We start from the raw sequence: 22,194 nt of genomic DNA, 5'->3' as shown, positions 1-22,194 counted from the left end.
CTCCTTTAGCTGGTTGGCGCGAGGCCCCCATGACTGTGGTCAGGTTTGAAGGGTATGAGCCTCCATTCCAGTGCCTCTCCTGCCGTCACTACCTCACCACAAGGCCCAACGCAGCATTTCAGCTCTTAATGGTGGATTAAGATGTAAAAACCACCCGATTGGTCCGCTGGTGTTATCACCTGGCGTTATCACTAGGCAGAACAGGACAGAAGCCCTGGAGACAAGCTTCATATAGCACCTGGAACAGGCCCAAAAACTAGGCACTAGATGGGTGGTACTATAACTACATTATATAAGATTTAAAAAAGTATATATGATCACGATACAGTCATTTATGGTCATAAGGTAAGCATTAATGCACAACAGACTGCATTGTCAGGGAATAACCGTACACCTCCAGCAGTGTGAGAAGGCACGCGGCCGAAGGAGTTCACACTGAAGGAGTTTAGATGGAGTGCTAGATAGTCTACAAACACAATGTCATCGTCAATCCATGTTCCAAGGCTATATTCAAGGTCTAATTAGCGGTGATAATGAGCTAGCTATTGAACGCCAGACCAGCTAAAAGAGCCCTGCTAGAGACTTGAAGGAGTGCTGCACTGCAGTCCCAGGAATGTGTGTGGCACAGTGTCAGGGAATTCCTGTCTTTTAACGCTGTCATTTTGAAGCGAATGCATTTTCACCTGTAGCCCGTGTTTACACTTACCATAATATGACCGGCGGGACTGGAGGCGGGCAGCTGGACAGTTGGCCAGTCAGCAAGAAGAAATTACATGTTTGAGACTAGGGGCACTTCGTTACAATGACGGCTATTTTGAAAGGTTTGCTGACAAAAAAAAAATCCTCCTGAAAAATCTGTGAGAAGGAAGTGCTGTCTCCGCCTTTTAGAAATACAACAACTAAATGCTGCCAATGTTTTTGATAGATTTATTTAAATGTACAAACATGAGAAACAGGTATTCTACACAGAGCATTAAAGGAATTATTTATGGAAACATCTTCTAGACTACTTTGCTTTTTACATGTTTTCTTTGGGTCAAGATTTGAGACTTGATGCATGAAAAAAAGGAGGTATAATATGAAACACTACATTGGGATGTTTGTGAATGAGTGTGTAGAAAGAGGATCAACTATCCTGTAAAGGAAACAGTTTGTGTCCCACCTCTCCCAGCTGTTATCACGGTATCTAGCCCTGGCGGACCTTTCCTTTTATTTGTCCTGTTTTACTGGATGTAAATTATAGCATATCTGCTATTATTAGCATTAGCATTATCCACAGCAATCCACCCATAAGCCTTTTAGGATTTCTTCTTGGATGGAGATGCAGTGGATTGGCCCGATAGCCTGGTTTCTCATTCATGAGGGTAATAACAGGTGGCCTCGCAGGGTCCAGTTTACTGTAGGTGGGGACCAGTGCTGCTTTCAGCAGGGCATAACATTGTGAAACGTTCAGATAGAAGTATATTGTGCAGAACAAGCATGCCTCTCTGACATGCGGAATCAGGAATAACGTCAGCTCTAATCATGACATTTCTATCTGCAACGTTGGCCCAGCTCACATGAGGGGTAGAATATTAATAAAACACTCGCTTCAAGCTGAGTAGGACTTTGATGGCCCAATAACAGAAATATTGTGACACATTCACTACATTTATGTAGCGACTGACATCAAAAGAGCCAAAAAGGATGCAATCAAGTCCATGCAAATAAAATGTACAGAACATGACGATGGAAGTATTGCCGGTTTTTCAAAATGACAAATGAATTGACAATATAGATTGAGGGTGAGAGGGAATGTGAAGAATCTGCATAAAGATTTGAAACTGATCTCCCCAAAAAAATTATCTTGGAAACAGAGATATTAACAATTGAAAGTTCATACATGACCTCATATCTCGTATGACTTCATATAAATATATAATGCACGCTCTAGAATGCCCTTCAAGCCAATCAGAAATGAGTATTCAACAATGCCATGGAATAAATCCTAAGTAAATCAGAATAACAACATGAATACATCCTGACAGCTACTCTTCCTTAAAGACATAATACCTATCTAAACTATATACACACAAGATGAATTAATCAAAATTAGGCCTATTCACTCCTAAGGCTATGATGACAAAAATACAGTATAATAAAATGTAAGTACCAGAATATAAAGATAGCATTTGTGAAAGTTAACTTAGCATATCCATAGGTTATCCTGAGATTTAAAAGACAACGATAGTTAACAAATGGTTTATTGACAGAGAAAACATCAACTTAATCAGCTAGCCTATATAATATGAATTGAATGAAATACTTTGTTTTCAGGCGTTTCCGATGAGTTTACCTTTTACTTCACGTTTTTTCTTCAGTCTAAAAAACACAAAGAAAACAACGTGGAAGTCAGCAACAGAAGTCAGTGAGACACTCATGATTCAAATGATTCATTTTGTTGTGCAGAACTGTTACTCATCTGAAACGCACTTAGCTTCAACCTTTGCTAATCTTGCTTTGTAATCGATGGGCCGTCACGATGGGGAGATCTAACTCCCTCTTTATCACTGGGCTACCTTTCTCCATCTATATTTCTACCTGGCTGGATTTTCCTGGAAAGTTGTGTCCTTAGTCATCCTGTGACACCATTATCCTGGCTCTCCTCACCTGTAACCCCCTGCCGTACCTTCTGCTTTGACCATGTTTATGTGGCCTCTGACATGACCCTTGACCCCTGTGCTGAAACAGCTGTTTGAGGGACAGGATACCTGACATGCCCCACCCCCCCTCCCTCCCTCCCCCTCATCAAAAAACTATATTGAAGTGATTTATGATAACCCTTTTATGGATTCTCCGAACTGGTTTATGCCCCCTAGGTGTGAAGACTGTGGAGTTGAGGTGGTTCAACCCCTTAAAAATTCATAGATGACTTAGCCTAGATTAACTTTTAGATTGACAAAAAGCTGCGTGTACGGATTTCATACATAAAACACCTACATACCCAAATAAGAATTGAAGTAAGCTAACAGGTGTTTATTGGGTATGGATGGAGTGCACTCTATATAGTAAATGCACAAATAAATTAAACCGACCATGCTGTATGAGTATCTCATCCTTACAGTTCTTATATCCTGCCGTTGCACTTTCAAACGTGACCGCCGTTAATCTCAAATGCATGCAATAAAAAGGAGACCAGGTAACAGAGAACAGCTTATGTGATTACTAAGGGTCTGTTTGCATATTGCAGAGCTTATGTGATTACTAAGGGTCTGATTGCATATTGCAGGACAGGTGAGCTCTCGCACAGCTCTGTAGAGTGGCTGGGCTAAACTGAGCTAAAGTTGAGCCATATAGGAACAGATAGGGATCTGTGTGGAGAGGACCCCAGTTAGGCAGTTACTATAGTGAAGGAGAAACCTAGTCACTGAAAGACTTGACATTCCACTGGGGATTTAGTGACTCTGGGGAAAATGCTACTAAGGCTAACTTGAATCCAGCTAGAGACTACCACCTCCTCAATCTGGTCTCTGAACAAAAGAGCTCAAATGCTGGGTCACAAAAGTAGTGATTCCAATTGATTAGATTGCTCACATTGTAGTAAGGTCTATGGGTCAAGTGTTTGCACTGTAGTGGAGGAAGGTTTTCACCAATCATTTTGGAGATGGAAAGTAATACAGCAAAACCTCAACCGGTTTTCAGTCTCATTACCTACAACCTGCATAGACCTGTTTACTGCCTTCACCCCCTCTAAGAATGACAGGTGGAAACTAAGTGAAATCAGAAATACTTTCTGTCCTAAACTGACTATATACCTGTTTTATCATTGCTTTATGACATCACAGAGGGAATGTTTCAAACGTTACAATTTATCATCGCTCTTTCCCTCTCCTCTGGGCTTTTACGGCGTGCAGTAAAGCAGATCTGGCCTTCTGGAAACGACCACTCGTCATCACAACAGTCTCCTCTAAACTTCACACCTGTTCCATGCAGTCAATATTCCTACACTGCATGGTAGAATACAATAGAATAGAAATGTAATTGTCCACTTTGTAAAGAGCGATGCGTGTGTCTAGGCCAATTACCTACAGTGAGGGAAAAAAGTATTTGATCCCCTGCTGATTTTGTACGTTTGCCCACTGACAAAGAAATGATCAGTCTATACTTTTAATGGTAGGTTTATTTGAACAGTGAGAGACAGAATAACAACAAAAAAATCCAAAAATGTTATTAATTGATTTGCATTTTAATGAGGGAAATAAGTATTTGACCCCTCTGCAAAACATGACTTAGTACTTGGTGGCAAAACCCTTGTTGGCAATCACAGAGGTCAGACGTTTCTTGTAGTTGGCCACCAGGTTTGCACACATCTCAGGAGGGATTTTGTCCCACTCCTCTTTGCAGATCTTCTCCAAGTCATTAAGGTTTCGAGGCTGATGTTTGGCAACTCGAACCTTCAGCTCCCTCCACAGATTTTCTATTGGATTAAGGTCTGGAGACTGGCTAGGCCACTCCAGGACCTTAATGTGCTTCTTCTTGAGCCACTCCTTTGTTGCCTTGGCCGTGTGTTTTGGGTCTTTGTCATGCTGGAATACCCATCCACGACCCATTTTCAATGCCCTGGCTGAGGGAAGGAGGTTCTCACCCAAGATTTGACGGTACAGGCCCCGTCCATCGTCCCTTTGATGCAGTGATGTTGTCCTGTCCCCTTAGCAGAAAAACACTCCCAAAGCATTATGTTTCCACCTCCATGTTTGACAGTGGGGATGGTGTTCTTGGGGTCATAGGCAGCATTCCTCCTCCTCCAAACACGGCGAGTTGAGTTGATGCCAAAGAGCTCCATTTTGGTCTCATCTGACCACAACACTTTCACCCAGTTCTCCTCTGAATTATTCAGATGTTCATTGGCAAACTACAGACGGGCCTGTATATGTGCTTTCTTGAGCAGGGGGACCTTGCGGGCGCTGCAGGATTTCAGTCCTTCACGGCGTAGTGTGTTACCAATTGTTTTCTTGGTGACTATGGTCCCAGCTGCCTTGAGATCATTGACAAGATCCTCCCGTGTAGTTCTGGGCTGATTCCTCACCGTTCTCATGATCATTGCAACTCCACGAGGTGAGATCTTGCATGGAGCCCCAGGCCGAGGGAGATTGACAGTTATTTTGTGTTTCTTCCATTTGCGAATAATCGCACCAACTGTTGTCACCTTCTCACCAAGCTGCTTGGCGATGGTCTTGTAGCCCATTCCAGCCTTGTGTAGATCTACAATCTTGTCCCTGACATCCTTGAAGAGCTCTTTGGTCTTGGCCATGGTGGAGAGTTTGGAATCTGATAGATTGATTGCTTCTGTGGACGGGTGTCTTTTATACAGGTAACAAGCTGAGATTAGGAGCACTCCCTTTAAGAGTGTGCTCCTAATCTCAGCTTGTTACCTGTATAAAAGACACCTGGGAGCCAGAAATCTTTCTGATTGAGAGGGGGTCAAATACTTATTTCCCTCATTAAAATGCAAATCAATATATAACATTTTTGACATGCGTTTTTCTGGATTTTGTTTTTGTTATTCTGTCTCTCACTGTTCAAATAAACCTACCATTAAAATTATAGATTGATCGTTTCTTTGTCATTGGGCAAACGTACAAAATCAGCAGGGGATCAAATACTTTTTTCCCTCACTGTACCTATTAGTATGGGCATGTAAAAACAGCAAAATAACCCATAGGAGAAAATAACTGGGGAAGCAAAAACCTGTTTGATCTGATGGATTAACAACTGAAAGGTTAAGTGCTAAAAAGTTGAACAGCTATTCGTAATAGCTATTAGGTCAAAGCAACACAGCGATTTACTATAGATTTAGTATGCGGTTGTAAATATCAATGTGAAAGCTCACTGAGGACAAACACAACCACAAGTTCATTTTAAGGTAAGGTGTTTCTTCTATTGGGTTTATGTGCAATATAACCATAATACATTACATTTACAACAACAAAAGCCAAATTCATCATAGTCATGAATATGCACAGCCCTTCATCAACTTGTATTACTATTTCTCAACTAGTAATATTTCACTATCGAACATCTGGTAAAACATCTCCATTTTAAAATCACCATACACACACTTCAAAGTGTATCAGTAGTGGCCGCAGTGTAACATTCTTAAAGCTTTCATTTAAAGTAAACTGTTCTTACACCTGGAGAGTGGGGAGAAAAGTTCCCCGACTGTGATGACTAACACACTGAAAGACACAGGCATATTAAGCAGTGGTGTGACTCGTCAGTTTGGGCCTGAGGAAGGAATGTTGGAGGTTGGAGCTGATGCCTGAGGCGATACCAGCAGGTGAATGTCCATCTTTCACCAAGTCTCTGATCACAGTAGCCCCGCCAGGCCCGGAGAGCAGGTCAGACCCAGGAGGAGTGGACAGGAATGCTAAAACAACCAAACATGTTGGATGGGGACACCGACAGAAAATACACCAAGCAGAGGATGGTGACAGGTCTATCCCTTACATGCTACTGAAGTCACAGACTATAACACATTGTGGGGTTGGACATAAAGCTGATATGGCTGCTGCTCCTCCCAAACAGTGAGCCACCAGCACAGAATCTGATCACATGGGGACTGTCAATGAGATCAGAATGACGACTGGTTTGGTACTATGACGTCAGTCCATCCAGAGATAGTAAGATAGTTGGAAATACCATGCTCTCTCTTGACTGACGTAGAGATTTGGTTATGGCTCATGAGAATAGAAATACCTTGTCAGGAACTAAGACTAAATCCATCCACAGTACCTATTGTTTTGTACATAGAAAGGTGACAGTATTTGTGAATGGGTGACATTCCTGACAGCTCACACACACGATGTGGAGAAGGCATCACCAGGGCCCAGTTTTTCAAAAGTTGTCTGAATTTCGCCTATCGGATAGGATTAAATGCATAGAAATAGAATGAATAAAACGGATGAATGATTGAGTTGAATGGGGACTCACATTCTATTCATTATATTTCTATGCATTTAATCGTATCCGATTGCCAAAATCCGGATAGATAACTTTTGAAAAACTGAGCCCAGGGGCTCTAGAGGAGCTGAAAGGATCGGCCACTTCCCTAATCCTGCGTTTGGCGGGCGGACTCCATTCCTCTGAGTTTATCTGGATAATCCTGCCCCAGGGGAATTCTGTTCCGTAAACAAAGCCTGACATTAGTTCTGCCGACTGCTAGAGACGTTCGACTAACTGCACCTCCCAACTCCCCACAAATGATTTTCTGAACTCTTAGTAGGTTCTCAAAGCACTGACTGTTTGCAAGACAACTGGAAGTGACAGAGGGTGTTTATTAGAGAAACTGTAAGGGTTTTGTTCAATGACTGGATCATTGTCCTTCATTGTTTGTCTAGGAGACTTGATTTAAACTTCAGAGTTTAGGTACAGATGTAGGATCTTAATTTGATCGCCCTGTTGAGGAGGACATTTAAAACTCGTGGTCTATTTGAGGTTCAAAATGGCTTCTGAAGTTAGTCATTTTCCACGTTGAAATTTCAGACTTGATTTTCCCTTACGAAAAATGTATCTACCCCTACAAAAACGTTGATGAATTATAATCCACATAATAATTCACATTTCCTGTTGCAAACTGTCTCAAATTAAGATCTGCAATAGACTGCCTTTAGGCCTGGTCTCCTTTGTAAAGCTCAATGGAACATCCAGATGCAGTAATAGAATAGAGTAGTAGCCTCTATCCCTAGGAATAGTGTCTGGGCAAAGTGGGCATCACATCATAGCACGCTACCAGATCACACACACAGTGTCCAAGGCTGCTGCTACCCGCAACGAAGATAGATGCTATCTGGAAAGCACGTGTTGAACAACGGACCCCTATTTAGACAAGCTAAGCTACCAAGGTGTAAATACCATTTCCGTATAGCATATCAAACCTATAGCCATATTATTTTATTGCCATTGCCTTTCTATCATCTGCTTCCTTTGTTGACAGACAGGTATTATTATTATTATTATTACATAGCGTGTAGCGGCTAAAGCGAAGTCGATAACGGTGTGTGTGTGTGTCACAGCACTTGGCAACCAGCTGTCTGCTGGCATAGCATGGCGGGAATACTAGAGAGAGAAGAAGGGCAAATGTGACCGCTACGGTAGAACTCTTGTGAAGAGTCTAAAACATAAACACTCAAAAGGTCACCCGTCCTCTGCCGTCCATCAAAGATGGGCTAGGTAGAGGGTATGGTGAACAGTGAAATTGTAAAAGGAAGCTCTTAAGAATTCTCTTCCTTTACCTGGTGTGTGTGTGTGTGTGGCATCTGTATGTTTATAGGTGCAGTATGCAGAAATCGCTCCGCCATTTCCTTGTTGCTAAAATTCTAATAGTTTGCCTAATTTCAGTTTTCTGACCAATCAAGCAAGAGAATCATTGTACCATTTAAACCGCTGTGAAATATCTTATAATTAACCAAAAATATGTTGCTGTTTGAAGCTGGTGTAATAAACTGAAACGTAAGAACGGGAAGCATAGAAATAACGCACATAGAACAGATCTACCGCTTCTTAGACTTGAGAATGACACATTTCTATGTGAATTTGGTCGGGTCGCCCAAAAAGTTACATATTGCAGCTTTAAGTGTGTGCAGGTCTAGATGTTCGTTGAGGACAATTCCCTCTACCTCAACCTCTGCATGGACCCGTCTCAGTGACCACTAAAGAATGTGGGTGTGTCTCCTAGGACACAGGGAGTACAGCACTCTCCTCCTTGTGGTCAGTGTATACCCTTTAATTAGGTTCCGCTGACCTCTGACCTTTTCACTTAGCTCCCATCGCGAAGGGTCACTGAAGGTCAAGGAACCCAAGCAGGAAGTTGGACCGACCCCACCTAGCGGTTTTGTGATGTGGAGACAAGTTCAGGAAGTGAACACGTGAGATGTGTGTGTGGTATTACACAAACGAGATCTGATCTCTGGACCAGATAGCAGTGGTAAACGCACTGCCGATATGACTAATGGGTTGTCGCATGGTTTCAGGTCACATAAAGGAGAGATACTTCCTTTCATAAAGAGGCACGGTATAGTGTGTAAAAATATCAGGGATCAGGGCTAGCAATACATACACAAATCAATGTCTCAATTATACTCCCTTGTATCCTACAGAAAGCTAATGAACAAGGCTAATCAGCTTACTACGCAACAAGAGTTTGATAGCAACAAGAGGCTATATTTTAGGCGACTATATGACTATGGGAGAGAGAGAGAGAGAGGTTGGAGTTCCTTATTGGTTATAGATAGCTCTCAAGCATCTGTTGCCTTGACCCCATTTGTCAAGGTTTCGGCGTCTTCTATAAAGGCAAGCCATGACCGCATAATGGGGCTTGCTTTCAAAACAAGCTGCCTCTAAATTGTTTGGAAAGCAATCTAGGTTTCAACTAGCCTTGTCCTCTAGCACAGGCTACAAATGAAGGTTGTCGTGGGGTGAACAATGGTGGAGATCCAGAATAGTCAACGAGCCAAATGGTATCTAAACTAGCTAAGGGTTATCTCAATTTTGTCATTGATTAACTTGTATACTTAAGGTCGTTATAGCAAACAACTGCCACTAAATCAACTGGTTGAACTAGTAAATGTATTTCTCACTCAGTTATTGGATTTTTCACGAGTTGAATTTGACACCCAGGTTGCTCTGACCTCTGCCACAGGAAGTGATAAAGTGTTTCCATAGCGAGCAGCTAGCCAGCTACATTAGCTACATTCCACCCACACCAGTAGCTGTGTATTGTACTGTGAGATAGGGCTGCATACTAACGTTTAAATATAGTCATGGCTAAATATACTAATGTTTTAACTGAGTGTTTGTAAAAAAAAAAAAGAAAAGAATAAAAGAAACAGGAAAAGGGCAAAAGGCTACGACAAGTTCACGACAGATGCAAAGCTAACAGGAAGCCTCGGGTGAATGTTTATAATGGATTAATTAACACATGTAAGTGACCCTCTTGTAAATTCACCTCTTGCGTTCTAAACACATTTAGATTGTCCGAAGTACACGACCTCGTCGCTTTATAAAAAGCCAAAAGGAAAAGACAGCTGGGTTGCGGTTGTAGGAAGTGCTTCTGTTTCTGCCTACCAACCAGAAGTGAATATACTCCCACGTGGAATATACATGTATATGTCAATAGCTCCACTGCTAGACCTATCCCGTTACAATCCAGCCTGGGTTAGCAGTACAAATAGAGGTAAACAAAGAAGGCGTGAGGATTTACAGAGAAATCCACCATCTGTGATGGATGTAGCGCAGCAAATTCAACCAGTGGAGGCTGCTGAGGGGAGGACAGCTCAAAATAATGTCTGGAATGGAGTCAAAGGAATGGTATCAAACATGTGGTTTCCATGTGGTTTATAACATTCCAATGACTCAATTCCAGCCATATTATGAGCCGTCCTCCCCTCAGCAGACTCCACTGACTTCAATGTAGGAGGGGACCCAGGCCAGTGTGTGTGCGCGCGTGCGTGCTGAGCCCAGCCAGCATAGGGCGTCTGAAGACCTTCTAACTCTTTATCTGAGCATCAAAGGGAACCTTTACTCTGCATCTCTCAACACACTGGCTGGGTAGAAACAAGGAGACAGGGAGGAAATTCAAGACCTTCTGTGTGGGGCTGCTTTAAAGAAGTAGGGCACAAGGGATTAAAGAAGGGGTGTATGCAATGTTTAGGGTAATGTGTTTACAAAATTAGATGTGGGGTGTCGTTTGACAATGTGTGATAAACAATGACTATCAACATTATCATTATGTGGTCTTTCAGTCAGTAATGGAATTTAGGGATTAAAAGTTGACATCATGTCAAACAAGATGCATACATTTCATTATCAAAGAAATGTATTTTGACAGAACAACAGTGGCTAACAGTAACATCCAGAGCCTGTATATAACAGTATCACATTAAAAAGCTAGACGCCAGAGACGCCATTTTGTCATAGGGCATTTGGGACCCTCAGACAGTTAGTACTATCAACACTGAAACCTGACTCCACCTTCAAACTTCGGTCACAGACAGCAGTCAGCCACCAACACAAACGTGTGTGTTTTAATCTAATTTAAAATACAAGTGTTTAATCTCATGGCTATATACTGTAATGACTAATAATTGTCAGGATAGAGGACTACTCATGCTATGTGAGCCACATAATACTAATCTAACATTATAAATATCAGTCTGTAGATAAATGCAGCTGTTGTCATATTACACGACCTGAGCTGAAAATAGATTATTGGTCTATTGTTTAATGATTCTCAGTGTGGAGCCCTGCACAATGTCTAACTCAGTTGGTGAGCCAGGGCGGAGGGTACACTGCTTATGTAGTGGAGATCGTTTGGGGAATCAAACTTGTCTAATGAGTAACTTCCTGAGTCCTGAAGACTTATGTTAGCTCCCCAAGCGAATGCTTTTAGCTCAGTGGGCTAACATTGTTGTGTTGCGCAGGACACAAGAGGCAGATTTTAGATCAGCTGACACCAGCTGTTTCTGTCCTGGTTGTGTGTGTGTATGTGTGTGTGTTTGTGTGTGTGTGTGTGTATGTGTGTGTGTGTGTGTGTGTGTGTATATGCCTTTCCACCAATCCCTCCCTGTGATAAACCATAAACCCAGACAGGTGACATGACAGAGCCCTGTCATCTCAGTCACTACATCAAAACCCATACATGCAGGAAACACCACCCAGCAGCACCCAGCCACTGTTATTACTGAGCACAGGCCCCCTCTCACACCCAGCCACTGTTATTACTGAGCCCAGGCCCCCTCTCACACCCAGCCACTGTTATTACTGAGCACAGGCCCCCTCTCACACCCAGCCACTGTTATTACTGAGCCCAGGCCCCCTCTCACACCCAGCCACTGTTATTAATGAGCCCAGGCCCCCTCTCACACCCAGCCACTGTTATTACTGAGCCCAGGCCCCCTCTCACACCCAGCCACTGTTATTACTGAGCCCAGGCCCCCTCTCACACCCAGCCACTGTTATTACTGAGCCCAGGCCCCCTCTCACACCTACGCCACTGTTATTACTGAGCCCCCCTCTCACACCCAGCCACTGTTATTACTGAGCCCAGGCCCGCTCTCACACCCAGTCACTGTTATTACTGAGCCCAGGCCCCCTCTCACACCCAGTCACTGTTATTACTGAGCCCAGGCCCCGTCTCACACCCAGCCACTGTTATTACTGAGCCCAGGCCCCTTTTAACACACCCAGCCACTGTTATTACTGAGCCCAGGCCCCCTCTCACACCCAGCCACTGTTATTACTGAGCCCAGGCCCGCTCTCACACCCAGCCACTGTTATTACTGAGCCCAGGCCCCCTCTCATACCCAGCCACTGTTATTACTGAGCCCAGGCCCCCTCTCATACCCAGCCACTGTTATTACTGAGCCCCCCTCTCACACCCAGCCACTGTTATTACTGAGCCCAGGCCCCCTCTCACACCCAGCCACTGTTATTACTGAGCCCAGGCCCTCTCTCACACCCAGCCACTGTTATTACTGAGCCCAGGCCCTCTCTCACACCCAGCCACTGTTATTACTGAGCCCAGGCCCCCTCTCACACCCAGCCACTGTTATTACTGAGCCCCCCTCTCACACCCAGCCACTGTTATTACTGAGCCCAGGCCCCCTCTTACACCTACGCCACTGTTATTACTGAGCCCAGGCCCCCTCTCACACCCAGCCACTGTTATTACTGAGCCCCCCTCTCACACCCAACCACTGTTATTACTGAGCCCAGGCCCCCTCTCACACCCAGCCACTGTTATTACTGAGCCCCGCTCTCACACCTACGCCACTGTTATTACTGAGCCCCCCTCTCACACCCAGCCACTGTTATTACTGAGCCCAGGCCCCCTCTCACACCCAGCCACTGTTATTACTGAGCCCACGCTCTCACACCTACGCCACTGTTATTACTGAGCCCAGGCCCCCTCTCACACTCAGCCACTGTTATTACTGAGCCCCCCTCTCACACCCAGCCACTGTTATTACTGAGCCCAGGCCCCCTCTCACACCCAGCCACTGTTATTACTGAGCCCCGCTCTCACACCTACGCCACTGTTATTACTGAGCCCAGGCCCCCTCTCACACCTACGCCACTGTTATTACTGAGCCCCCCTCTCACACCCAGCCACTGTTATTACTGAGCCCAGGCCCCCTCTCACACACAGCCACTGTTATTACTGAGACCAGGCCCCCTCTCACACCCAGCCACTGTTATTACTGAGCCCAGGCCCCCTCTTACACCTACGCCCCTGTTATTACTGAGCCCAGGCCCCCTCTCACACCCAGCCACTGTTATTACTGAGCCCAGGCCCCGTCTCACACCCAGCCACTGTTATTACTGAGCCCAGGCCCCCTCTCACACCCAGCCACTGTTATTACTGAGCCCAGGCCCCCTCTCACACCCAGCCACTGTTATTACTGAGCCCAGGCCCGCTCTCACACCCAGCCACTGTTATTACTGAGCCCAGGCCCCCTCTCATACCCAGCCACTGTTATTACTGAGCCCAGGCCCCCTCTCATACCCAGCCACTGTTATTACTGAGCCCCCCTCTCACACCCAGCCACTGTTATTACTGAGCCCAGGCCCTCTCTCACACCCAGCCACTGTTATTACTGAGCCCAGGCCCCCTCTCACACCCAGCCACTGTTATTACTGAGCCCAGGCCCCCTCTCACACCCAGCCACTGTTATTACTGAGCCCAGGCCCCCTCTCACACCCAGCCACTGTTATTACTGAGCCCAGGCCCTCTCTCACACCCAGCCACTGTTATTACTGAGCCCAGGCCCTCTCTCACACCCAGCCACTGTTATTACTGAGCCCAGGCCCCCTCTCACACCCAGCCACTGTTATTACTGAGCCCCCCTCTCACACCCAGCCACTGTTATTACTGAGCCCAGGCCCCCTCTTACACCTACGCCACTGTTATTACTGAGCCCAGGCCCCCTCTCACACCCAGCCACTGTTATTACTGAGCCCCCCTCTCACACCCAACCACTGTTATTACTGAGCCCAGGCCCCCTCTCACACCCAGCCACTGTTATTACTGAGCCCCGCTCCAACACCTACGCCACTGTTATTACTGAGCCCCCCTCTCACACCCAGCCACTGTTATTACTGAGCCCAGGCCCCCTCTCACACCCAGCCACTGTTATTACTGAGCCCACGCTCTCACACCTACGCCACTGTTATTACTGAGCCCAGGCCCCCTCTCACACCCAGCCACTGTTATTACTGAGCCCCCCTCTCACACCCAGCCACTGTTATTACTGAGCCCAGGCCCCCTCTCACACCCAGCCACTGTTATTACTGAGCCCCGCTCTCACACCTACGCCACTGTTATTACTGAGCCCAGGCCCCCTCTCACACCTACGCCACTGTTATTACTGAGCCCCCCTCTCACACCCAGCCACTGTTATTACTGAGCCCAGGCCCCCTCTCACACACAGCCACTGTTATTACTGAGCCCAGGCCCCCTCTCACACCCAGCCACTGTTATTACTGAGCCCAGGCCCCCTCTTACACCTACGCCCCTGTTATTACTGAGCCCAGGCCCCCTCTCACACCCAGCCACTGTTATTACTGAGCCCAGGCCCCCTCTCACACCCAGCCTCTGTTATTACTGAGCCCCCCTCTCACACCCAGCCACTGTTATTACTGAGCCCAGGCCCCCTCTCACACCTACGCCACTGTTATTACTGAGCCCAGCCCCCTCTCACACCCAGCCACTGTTATTACTGAGCCCAGGCCCCCTCTCACACCCAGCCTCTGTTATTACTGAGCCCCCCTCTCACACCCAGCCACTGTTATTACTGAGCCCAGGCCCCCTCTCACACCTACGCCACTGTTATTACTGAGCCCCCCTCTCACACCCAGCAACTGTTATTACTGAGCCCAGGCCCCCTCTCACACCCAGCCACTGTTATTACTGAGCCCAGGCCCCCTCTCACACCCAGCCACTGTTATTACTGAGCCCAGGCCTGCTCTCACACCTACGCCACTGTTATTACTGAGCCCCCCTCTCACACCTACGCCACTGTTATTACTGAGCCCAGGCCCCCTCTCACACCCAGCCACTGTTATTACTGAGCCCAGGCCCCCTCTCACACCCAGCCACTGTTATTACTGAGCCCAGGCCCCCTCTCACACCTACGCCACTGTTATTACTGAGCCCAGCCCCCTCTCACACCTACGCCACTGTTATTACTGAGCCCCCCTCTCACACCCAGCCACTGTTATTATTGAGCCCAGGCCCCCTCTCACACCTACGCCACTGTTATTACTGAGCCCAGGCCCCCTCTCACACCCAGCCACTGTTATTACTGAGCCCAGGCCCCCTCTCACACCCAGCCACTGTTATTACTGAGCCCAGGCCCCCTCTCACACCCAGCCACTGTTATTACTGAGCCCAGGCCCCCTCTCATACCCAGCCACTGTTATTACTGAGCCCAGGCCCCCTCTCACACCTACGCCACTGTTATTACTGAGCCCACGCTCTCACACCTACGCCACTGTTATTACTGAGCCCAGGCCCCCTCTCACACCCAGCCACTGTTATTACTGAGCCCCCCTCTCACACCCAGCCACTGTTATTACTGAGCCCAGGCCCCCTCTCACACCCAGCCACTGTTATTACTGAGCCCCGCTCTCACACCTACGCCACTGTTATTACTGAGCCCAGGCCCCCTCTCACACCTACGCCACTGTTATTACTGAGCCCAGGCCCCCTCTCACACCCAGCCACTGTTATTACTGAGCCCAGGCCCCCTCTCACACCCAGCCACTGTTATTACTGAGCCCAGGCCCCCTCTCACACCCAGCCACTGTTATTACTGAGCCCCGCTCTCACACCTACGCCACTGTTATTACTGAGCCCAGGCCCCCTCTCACACCCAGCCACTGTTATTACTGAGCCCCCCTCTCACACCCAGCCACTGTTATTACTGAGCCCAGGCCCCCTCTCACACCCAGCCACTGTTATTACTGAGCCCCGCTCTCACACCCAGCCACTGTTATTACTGAGCCCAGGCCCCCTCTCACACCCAGCCACTGTTATTACTGAGCCCAGGCCCCCTCTCACACCTACGCCACTGTTATTACTGAGCCCAGGCCCCCTCTCACACCCAGCCACTGTTATTACTGAGCCCAGGCCCCCTCTCACACCCAGCCACTGTTATTACTGAGCCCAGGCCCGCTCTCACACCTACACCACTGTTATTACTGAGCCCAGGCCCCCTCTCACACCTACGCCACTGTTATTACTGAGCCCAGGCCCCCTCTCACACCTACGCCACTGTTATTACTGAGCCCAGGCCCCCTCTCACACCCAGCCACTGTTATTACTGAGCCCAGGCCCCCTCTCACACCCAGCCACTGTTATTACTGAGCCCAGGCCCCCTCTCACACCTACGCCACTGTTATTACTGAGCCCAGGCCCCCTCTCACACCCAGCCACTGTTATTACTGAGCCCAGGCCCCCTCTCACACCCAGCCACTGTTATTACTGAGCCCAGGCCCGCTCTCACACCCAGCCACTGTTATTACTGAGCCCAGGCCCCCTCTCACACCCAGCCACTGTTATTACTGAGCCCAGGCCCCCTCTCACACCCAGCCACTGTTATTACTGAGCCCAGGCCCCCTCTCACACCCAGCCACTGTTATTACTGAGCCCAGGCCCGCTCTCACACCCAGCCACTGTTATTACTGAGCCCAGGCCCCCTCTCACACCCAGCCACTGTTATTACTGAGCCCAGGCCCCCTCTCACACCCAGCCACTGTTATTACTGAGCCCAGGCCCCCTCTCACACCTACGCCACTGTTATCCTGCCATAGATCCATTGGGACGTCCAAAATGGTAGTCTCAAACCCCAAAATGGAGATCTGGTTTCTTTTTTATTACTGGGGACAGCAATGCCACTACATAAACAAGAAATGATTTATTTTGGGGTAGATGAATGACAAATATATCTAAGCACAATGAGATAACATAATCTGACCCTTGACCTCTGAGTCTCTACATAGCCTTGCCCTGTCTTTGAACCTGTGTGTCCAATCACATCGAACGAAAGCCCCTATCGGCCAATAAAATAGCCCACACTAATTACTAGCTAGGCTTGTCCACATTCTCTCCCCTCTCTTTGGACCGGCGGGCTATTCCAGAGTCAAATTTATGATAACCCCCGTTCCCCCCGACAGCAGTGGAAATGTTTTCCTCCAACGTGGGCTGACGGACATGAAAGAAAACCCCTGATTGGAAAATAACACAGCCGGCCTAACCAGCTAATTATGCTGTTTTATGAGCTGTCAGGTCATATCCATTATCTCCCCTGGATGGGGGAGGCAAGAGGCCTTTCAACTTCAGCTTGCTCATCACTACCTAAACCAGGTGGAAGGAAGAAAGGAGTGGTTGTTTCTAGCTTTTCTCTTTCTTTCTTGGCTCCTTTTTTACAAGGTCGATTCAGTCTGTTTTCTCTGTATGTAAAGCACAGAATAGACAGCTTTTCTTATTGTGTATGAGCAAGGCCGACCTTGCCTTCCAAGAAGGGCCTTTTTTCCTCATGCTGAATGTGAAATCCACAGCTGAATCTACTGTATTATCGATCCTCTTTTCCACTGTATTTAGAATAAAGAGTTAATAACTACAATTCAACAGTGAGAATAATAGGCTATCGTCTTAGAAAACAAGGTGCTATCTAGAACCTAAAAGGGTTCTTCGGCTGTCCCCATAGGACAGGGGTGTCAAACTCATTCCACGGAGGGCCTAGTGTCTGCTGGTTTTTGGTTTTTCCTTTCAGTTAAGACCTAGACAACCAGGTGAGGGGAGTTACTTACTAATCAGTTACCTTAATTCATCAATCAAGGACAAGGGAGGAGTGAAAACCCGCAGACACTCGGCCCTCCGTGGAATGAGTTTGACACGTGCCATAGGAGAACCCTTTGAAGAACCCTTTTTGGTTCCAGGTATAATCCTTTTGTGTTCCATGTAAAACCTTACATGGAACCCAAAAGGGTTCTACCTAAAACCAAAAAGGGTGCTCCTATGGGGACAGCCGAAGAACCCTTTTGGAACCCTTTTTTCTAAGAGTGTAACTACCAAGCCTATCAATGGGAATACTTGCTTTCCTATGCTGAAATATAAATAATGTTGCTGTAGTTACCGTGATCAAATATCACTCCCCCAGTGTGAAACTCTACACCATATCAATAACCTGCAGCTAGAAGGTAGCCCTGGTAGACTCAGCTCTCACTGTTTGTGTAAGTCATACAAAAGTTCTGGAAGGCAATGGTATAGGAGCAATTACGTAGCACAATCTCCAGGAACTATAATGTTACACGGTGTGTATATGTGATTATAAATGATTGTGACATAGGTAAATAGAAACTAGCATAAAACATGTCATTTTAACACTTGTATTTTGCTACATTACACATGTAGGATTATTAACGTCATCATATATTATCTATGGTTAGTTATTCTCCATCTACATGGTCTACTCTGTCTCCAACGATCCTGTTAAATACATCTGTAAATAAATCACGTGTCAAATGGATCCAACCTCCCGAGTGGCGCAGTGGTCTAAGGCACTGCATCGCAGTGCTAGCTGTGCCACTAGAGATCCTGGTTTGAATCCAGGCTCTGCTGTAGCCGGCCGCAACCGGGAGACCAATGGGGCGGCGCACAATTGGCCCAGCGTCGTCCAGGGTAGGGGAGGGAATGGCCGGCAGGGAGGTAGCTCAGTTGGTAGAGCATGGCGTTTGCAACGCCAGGGTTGTGGGTTCGATTCCCACGGGGGGCCAGTATGAAAATAAAAAAGAATAATGTATGCACTAACTGTAAGTTGCTCTGGATAAGAGCGTCTGCTAAATGACGTAAATGTAAATGTAATGTAGGTGGTATGGGGCCTCCTGTACTGTAAAAGACTCTGGACCAAGGTAGTCATTTCTTCAGAGAGTGGCTCTGTCTGGACCAAGTATCCAATCCTCTAATGAACTAATTATGGCGGTCTGAAGACGACGATTGTAATTACATACACAGCCACAGCATAGCCACCTTATTTGAAGCTAGCAAGACTTTCTCTGATGTTTTCACCCACCTTAAAGATGGAGATTGGAGACACGTCAGTCATCTTTAAGAATGACTATGGTTACACTGTGCATATTTGTGTACATACGTAGTGTATACATGCATACCTGCATTATAAAAAACGGTGTTCATTAAAATGTATCCATTAGTCCACAGTCTCTCCTCTCCTCCTACTGACCCGCATCGGGCTGCCTTACAAATCCCCAGCCCTCTGATCCAGCCTTTCCTTAATACCAGACAGGACAGGTTTGTCAGGGGTGCTAGGCAGTAGCCTTCACTTCTAACTGCACTCTCCTACATGACCTAATTCATTATTCTATCAATTCAGTTTTATAAGACCTAATTCATTCTGTGGTAAATGTAGTTTTATAAGAGCTAATTCAAATCAAATCAAATCAAATTTTATTGGTCACATGCGCCGAATACAACAGGTGCAGACATTACAGTGAAATGCTTACTTACAGCCCTTAACCAACAGTGCATTTATTTTAAACAAAAAAAGTAAAAAAAAATAAAAAAAATAAAATAAAAAAAAAGTGTTGAGAAAAAAAAAAGAGCAGAAGTAAAATAAAGTGACAGTAGGGAGGCTATATATACAGGGGGGTACCGTTGCAGAGTCAATGTGCGGGGGCACCGGCTAGTTGTAAATGTAGTTTTGTAAGACATAATTCATGATGCTGTAAATGCAGTTTTGTAAGACCTAATTCATGATGCTGTAAATATAGTTTTATAAGACCTAATTCATGATGCTGTGGTAAATGTAGTTTTATAAGAGCTAATTCATGATGCTGTAAATGTAGTTTTGTAAGACCTAATTCATGATGCTCTAAATGCAGGTTTGTAAGACCTAATTAATTCTGCTGTAAATGTAGTTTTATAAGACCTAATTCATTCTGCTGTAAATGTAGTTTTATAAGGGATGGTCACTAGACATCTTTCTACATTATGTGATTCTACTATACAGTATGAGGAAATGTCAACACTACAGGTCATCTTAAGGGTCACACAAAAAAGCGTGCCAAGCAAAACTACTGACAGAGCGATAGAGAAAGGGGGGAGGACGGACGAGAGGGGTGCGAACAAGTGAGGGATTGACAACCCAAGATGGACCTGAGATGCCAGGGATTTCTGGGGGGACTGCTTTTTTGTGATAAGGGACACAATCCGTGACTGTTAACACGATGCGTCTCGGCGGCAGGGCCTAAGATCTGGGCCTATCATCGTCTGTTAAGAGCGGGGTGGATTCCTCAGGTCTTCAAGGTCCAGGCCCTGGGCTGCAGCACTACACTGGCGGCAGGCTTCAGAGAGAAGAGGAACACAGGTGCAGTGGGCTATATTTATAACTTCCTGTCTGACTGACTGAGAGGACCCAAACTGCTGGGGTCTGTCTGAGGAATCTATCTAGAATGCCTGATCGAAATGAGATAAGAAGCAGAGGTATGAGCAGAAAAGGTATATGAGAGAGTATGAGTGGAAATCGGAAATGCATTGTTTTGCGGCAAGTGGGCAAGGAGATATTTTAGATGGTTGGGAGCTGTTTGGTAGATTGTGGAAGATATTTGATGCGCAAGTTGTGGTCGTTTCCATCTAACAGTACGACTTGTTCTTGTAGAGGCTAAATGACATCTGTCCAATAACTAAGTTAGAAAATTGCAGAGGTATAACAAATACGCCTACATATGTCCCCCTCACTCAACCAGGAGCCTATATAAATCCTCCCTACACAAGTAATTAAACTTTGATATATGCTGCAATATCTTATGACTGCCAATGGAGAATTGAGTCCAGATGCATCGACAACCACAAACATCCCTTCAAGGAATATATATATAAATCAATGTGGATTAGCCTCGTCAAGAAGATTTACGAAGATGGGAACCCATAATCTAATGCAGATAGATAACGACATGTTAATAACCAGCAGTACCGGTAGATTGGTGGTTATGACGTCCTATTTATACTGCAATGTTCATTCAGGGAGACCGGTTCAGTAACACTTCTGGCACTTCCAGCAAAAGTCGTTTGCGGCCTGCTGACCTGGCTGGGGCTGATCCGTTTACTAACACCTGAGCTGGGGAAGTGGTTCAGCAGCTGCAGGGGGAGGTTGGGGGGTGATTGGGGATCTAGGGGTTACGGTGGGGGTCCGATGGGGGCTGTCTGGGGGTCTGTTGGGGGCTAACTGGGGGTCCGATGTGGGCTTACCGTGGTTGTGAAGGGGCTGCAGATAAAGGAGGATCTCTTTTAGGCTGGGTTGTCCAGAGGAACCTCAGAGAAGCTGCTGGTAATGGCCCATCCTGAGACAGTGTGTGTGTGTGAGAGTAAGAGTGAGATAGAGTGAGAGTGAGAGACGAGAGAGAGAGAGAGAGAGAGAGAGAGAGAGAGAGAGAGAGAGAGAGAGAGAGAGAGAGAGAGAGAGAGAGAGAGAGAAGAGCAGAGAAACAACATAATGAGGAGACAGGACATAGATGAAGTGATGAACATGGGGAGTGTTAACCCTAGACCTATAGCTACATTTCACCATGGTTACAAAAGGATGCATGCTGATATAAGATACTTGTATCCCTGCACTCATACATTCCAGAAAATATTTGAGTAATGGCAGCAGACCTAAAGTCAGGATCCCTGCCAAAGTAGAACATTCATCCCTGCCAAAGTAGAACATTCAATACCGATGTGATGTGATGGGTAGAACATGTGTTCTGAATCATATACTGTAGAACCATCCGATAGTAGTGGGACTAAACAATGGAATATGTGTCCTATAGTCATCCTTACGAGTGACCGTATAGCCACAGTTTACAAACATTCCATGCATTTTTGGACCTCTGAAAGACTGAAAGGCCAACTGGAGTTCTCTCTCGGATTGAGCTCTAGGACATCTCTTAGTAAAGGGGAAAGGTCAAATACACACATCTGCTGCTAACCATTGCCTGTCACTTGCAATGGCTTGACCATATAGTGATGCTTTTCACAAGACATTTAAAACTCACTCAAGCGTCCCAAGTGTGCATGAACCTATTTTCCACTGCTATGAGGAACGCCACAACTATTAACTGTCTTTTGCTTTAGACAACGACAGCTTGAACTAAATGTCC

At 46.2% G+C, this 22,194-nt stretch overlaps 1 protein-coding gene across 1 annotated transcript in view; it reads right to left on the bottom strand.

Moving 5' to 3' along the window:
* Positions 1-913: 913 nt before the first annotated feature.
* The window catches only part of LOC311122614 (uncharacterized protein), a 33,154-nt gene continuing 11,873 nt past the window's right edge, over positions 914-22,194 (bottom strand). Inside the window, exons 9-10 of the mRNA XM_084196955.1 lie at positions 21,302-21,393; positions 914-2,361 (exon numbers count right to left, since the gene is read on the bottom strand). Coding sequence (XP_084053081.1) covers positions 21,341-21,393 — 53 coding nt within the window. The 3' untranslated portion in view covers positions 914-2,361; positions 21,302-21,340. The remainder of the gene's footprint in view (positions 2,362-21,301; positions 21,394-22,194) is intronic.

Source organism: Coregonus lavaretus (assembly GCF_964263955.1).
Source record: "Coregonus lavaretus genome assembly, contig: HAP1_SCAFFOLD_2320, whole genome shotgun sequence".
Classification (NCBI taxonomy): domain Eukaryota; kingdom Metazoa; phylum Chordata; class Actinopteri; order Salmoniformes; family Salmonidae; genus Coregonus; species Coregonus lavaretus.
Note: the sequence above shows the minus strand (reverse complement) of the source record. Positions and strands in the feature narration are given on the sequence as shown.